This window comes from Epinephelus moara, chromosome 1 (assembly GCF_006386435.1).
Source record: "Epinephelus moara isolate mb chromosome 1, YSFRI_EMoa_1.0, whole genome shotgun sequence".
Classification (NCBI taxonomy): domain Eukaryota; kingdom Metazoa; phylum Chordata; class Actinopteri; order Perciformes; family Serranidae; genus Epinephelus; species Epinephelus moara.
In genome coordinates, this window is record NC_065506.1 from 50,411,566 (window position 1) to 50,416,442 (window position 4,877).

At 43.7% G+C, this 4,877-nt stretch overlaps 1 protein-coding gene across 1 annotated transcript in view; it reads right to left on the minus strand.

Moving 5' to 3' along the window:
• Positions 1–4,877, minus strand: part of LOC126396931 (ATP-binding cassette sub-family C member 12-like) — a 43,228-nt gene that overhangs the window by 21,914 nt on the left and 16,437 nt on the right. Inside the window, exons 9-15 of the mRNA XM_050055351.1 lie at positions 4,455–4,661; positions 4,019–4,090; positions 3,403–3,527; positions 3,257–3,329; positions 2,381–2,584; positions 2,108–2,245; positions 1,848–1,926 (exon numbers count right to left, since the gene is read on the minus strand). Of these exons, the coding sequence (XP_049911308.1) occupies positions 1,848–1,926; positions 2,108–2,245; positions 2,381–2,584; positions 3,257–3,329; positions 3,403–3,527; positions 4,019–4,090; positions 4,455–4,661 (898 nt within the window). The remainder of the gene's footprint in view (positions 1–1,847; positions 1,927–2,107; positions 2,246–2,380; positions 2,585–3,256; positions 3,330–3,402; positions 3,528–4,018; positions 4,091–4,454; positions 4,662–4,877) is intronic.

Below are 4,877 nucleotides of genomic sequence, written 5' to 3' on the forward strand. Positions count from 1 at the left end.
TAAAGGCCTGTCTCAAAGAAAGGCCTGCCTTAATTAAAGGCCTGTCTCAATTAAAGGCCTGTCTCTAATAAAGGCCTGTCTCAATTAAAGGCCTGTCTCAAATAAAGGCCTGCCTCAATTAAAGGCCTGTCTCAATTAAAGGCCTGTCTCAATTAAAGGCCTGTCTCTAATAAAGGCCTGTCTCAATTAAAGGCCTGCTGAGTTCACTCATTTAATCAAATAATAACCTGGGCTATTAATTGAAGCTTTATGGGATTAAAATTCACAGCTATATTATATCATGACAATATCGTGTTGAATCCCAGCCTACCTAACGTCAATAACTGGGTTTCCATCCAAATGTATCGCAAATTTTAAGCAAATTTTGTGAAAATGCGCAAAAGAAAATGCGAATTTATGCACGTCTTCATTCATTATTGTTTTGCGAGTATTGGGAGTCAACAGGTCGAGCAGAAGGTGGCGCTTCTCATGAAAAATAAAAATGCAAAAGAACACCCGTAGAAGAAGAGGGCACCGTGAGATGACGTCATTGAGAGCGTCTCATGTCAATCAATCAATCAATCAATCAATTTTATTTATAAAGCCCAATATCACAAATCACAATTTGCCTCACAGGGCTTTACAGCATACGACATCCCTCTGTCCTTATGAGACACAACTGATGTAAACAATTACCAGCACATCCATGACTACGACGAGATGGAGAGATTCCTTGGGAACTTCTTGGCTATTGCGAGAGCTCTCATCACACTCATATCAGCGTTGTCAGCGTAGCCTACATAATGCCGTGATGTCTGTGTTGGTACACCAGGCAGCGCACATGATGCAGCAGTATTCAACACGTCTAGTCTATTCAGGTAAGTTGTGAAATACACTCACTTGACACTGGAGTGATTACCTCTCTCCACAGGTGTGTGTGTGAAGTAGAAGTAGGACTCGGTAGCCTACGTCATTGTTTATTCGCTAAATCTGTTTCCATTGCCAAAAGTCGCATTTTCCTAATATTGATACGCTGACTTTTCCACCTCCTCCAAGTGTAAAAACTTTTTTGCGATATTTCGGCCTTTTTTCGAATTTCTGGCATTTCCATTCAATTTTTTTTTAGCAATTGTTTAAAATGCGAATAAAAATAGGTGGATGGAAACCCGACTAGTGTCAAGATATTGTTGTCATAGAAACAAACCCATGTGGAGCACGTCACTCAAAGTGCTGGGAGGGTTTTTGTTCCTATGAAGCACTGGGATGAAGCGCTCCCTCGCACCCTGACACCACTTTACTGCTGAAGAAAATCCCTCTCTGATTCAACAGGACGACTCCTCTCTGACACAGAGCAACAGACACGACTGATCTGTGGTCAGTCTGATTGAATCACTGATCTGAAGTCAGTGACAGCAGATCATCATTCATCACATCATCCACTCATCAAACTGTTTATGTTTCCTGTGATTATCATAAACTGTGAATATTAATATTTAACATTTCTGCTTCAAAATCCAAATAATTATTGATTCCTTTGAATGGATGAATGAACTAATGGATGAATGGATGAATGGTTTCATCTCTCCTTGCTGCACTGAGTTCATGTTGTCATAGACAGACAGCAACATGTTGATTCAGACACTGAGAGAAGATCCAAATATAACTTTAATAATCAATCAGTTATCAATCAATAACTCTGCATCTGATCGTCTGTTCATAAATCTGTTAATATCTGTTCATGATTCTGCTGTAAACATGATTCATAATGACCTCATGAATAAAAGACATTACTTACTGTCCTCAGGGGAACAACAACAACAACAATAACAATCAGCTGCTCTGTATGTGTGTGTGTGTGTGAGGTGTACCTGGGTTGATGATCCCTCCGTCCATGTGACGTTTAATCTCCTCCTCCTTCTTCTTCTTCTTCTTCTCTTCTTTATGAGGCTGAAAACAAGAAACAGGAAGTCAGAGATCAGCTGACACACACTTCCTGTTTTTATTTTAATGTTGTCAGAGTTTCTGTGAGATTAAAATCAAACAGTTTAAATCTTCTCTGATGATGTCACGACAGAGGAGTGTCCACCTGCTGAGGCAAGAGGAGAGTACTGATTGGCTGGTGTCTTACTGTGACCCGCTGCTCCGTCAGGTGTGTGGTGATGAGCTCAGCGTAGTGCTGCCCCGCCCTCATCAGCTCCAAGTGATTTCCTGCTTCAAGGACCACCCCATCCTTCAGGACCAGGACCTTGTCATAGTACTCCATGTACTGATGGACAGACAGATAGACACAAGTCAGTCTGATTGGTCTTTGACATTGACGTTAAACTGGACACTCACCTGTAGCAGGTGGGTGACCAGTTTAACCTCACCTGTAGCAGGTGGGTGACCAGTTTAACCTCACCTGTAACTGGTGCGTGACCAGTATGACGGACTTTCCCAGCAGGTCCGTCTTGATACACTCTTCGAAGATGTGTTTTCCGACGTGGGCGTCGACGGCGGACAGTGGGTCGTCCAGCAGGTACAGGTCTTTGTTGGAGTAAACAGCTCTGGCCAGACTGATCCTCTGTTTCTGCCCCCCCGACAGGTTCACGCCCTGCTCCCCCAGCTGAGACATAAACACACACAGTTATGCTGTATCTGTGAGGACCGTCAGCTCAGGGCCGTTACATCTGCTACTGATGACACACTGTATAAAGTGTACAAGTATTTTCCAATATTTTATAAGAAAATAACTTTAATAAAGTGGTCAGTGGTCTTTTGCAGTCATTCTTAAAAATGCGAAGAAAAAACAAAAGTCTTCAGAAGTGTTTACACGACCAAACCACAGGAAATCAGTTCAGATGCTTAAAACCAGAAGATGTTTCACATTTTGAGTGAAAAAAGATGATCGAATAATAATTTACACACCTGCAGCTTTTATTTTCTTATCTTTATTTTATTGTATGTTATTTTCTTTTTTACATTATTGCTCATATTCATCAGAATGTTTCAGCTTGCATCAGATCATTTAGTTGTCCTGGTTGCTGTGTTCGCACTATAACGTTTATATAATGTTTTATTGTTTGCATTTCAAAAACTGTTTCCTGTTAGCACCTCGTACATTGTGACTTTGACATTACCATGTTTCAGTGAGGTCATGTCATTAAAACCTCTTTGAACTGAACTGATAATTGATCATCTCAGTAGCCGTTGATTAGACTGATTGATTAATGATAACAGAACACTGGGCTCACACCTACACACCTGTGTGTGTGTCGTGTGTGTGTGTCAGACTCACCACTGTCTGGTCACCATGAGGCAGGATGTCCAGGTCGGCCTTCAGGCTGCAGCTGTGCAGGACTCTGTTGTACCTGCAGAACATCCGGACGTCACTACAGACGTCACCTGACACCTTCATCACAGGAGGAGGAGGAATTTATCTACCTGGATCGGTCCATAGGTTCCCCCATCAGGATGTTGTCCTGCACCGTCCCGTAGAAGATCCACGCCTGCTGGGACACATACGCAATCGATCCGTCCACCGCCACTGAGCCCTGCTGCAGGTGGAGCTGAAATACAAACACACAGGTGAGCGTACCTGACAAACAGGTGAGCGTACCTGACAGACAGGTGAGTGTACCTGACACACAGGCGAGTGTACCTGACAGACAGGTGGACATACCTGACACACAGGTGAGCGTACCTGACACACAGGTGAGTGTACCTGACAGACAGGTGAGCATACCTGACACACAGGTGAGCATACCTGACACACAGGTGAGCGTACCTGACACACAGGTGGACGTACCTGACAGACAGGGGGACATACCTGACACACAGGTGAGCGTACCTGACAGACAGGTGAGCGTACCTGACACACAGGTGAGCGTACCTGACACACAGGTGGACGTACCTGACAGACAGGGGGACATACCTGACACACAGGTGAGCGTACCTGACACACAGGTGAGTGTACCTGACACACAGGTGAGCGTACCTGACACACAGGTGGACGTACCTGACAGACAGGGGGACATACCTGACACACAGGTGAACTCACCTGTTCTAACAGACTGCAGATCAGTGACGTCTTCCCACTGCCAACGTTTCCACACACACCCATCAATTGGCCCTGCAGAGAAAACACAAACCATCATTAACACATCAACCAGATCACCTGGTGTGATGTCACAGCCCAGGTGAGGACTAAACTGATCTGTACTTGAATAGAAGACAGGAAGTGGGCGTGGTTTATTAAGGAAGTCATGTTAAATCATGTGACTTCACTTCAACAACTTGATTTAACATCGGTATATTAATAATCATAAATCTTATTTCACATCCTTTTTCTTTTAACTGAAGTGATTTTTATGACCCGTCTGAACCGTCCGCTGTGACACGCCTCTGAGGTCAGTGTTCATCAATAAAGACATATTTAACAGAGGCCGTCATCTTGTTAAATAACACCATGGAAACACTCATCTCGTCAGTGTGACCTTGTTCAGGGTGAAGGAGATGTTCCTCAGAGTCGCCATCACGTCACAGGGTCGGTTTTTTGACACCATGTCGTCCCTGTCCTCTGTGTCGGGGGGGTGGACTGGTTTGGTCCAGGACAGCGTGGCCTTCTCCATGACAACCACGGCTGACTTGTCGTATATGTTCCGGACAACGTACGAGTCTGGATTCTCTGTCAGCAGTAACCTCTGAAACACACACACACACACACGAACACAATTATTAGTCATACTTCTACTGTTATTATACACATATGACTATTGTCACACATGTATACTGCCAGATATTAATACATACTTTAAACATATTGTACCACAGTAGCCAGAACTATAATATTATTACTTTCAATAATGTTGTGGTAAGCTACTGTTATTACCTGCATCTCTCTCCCTCTCTCTCTCTCT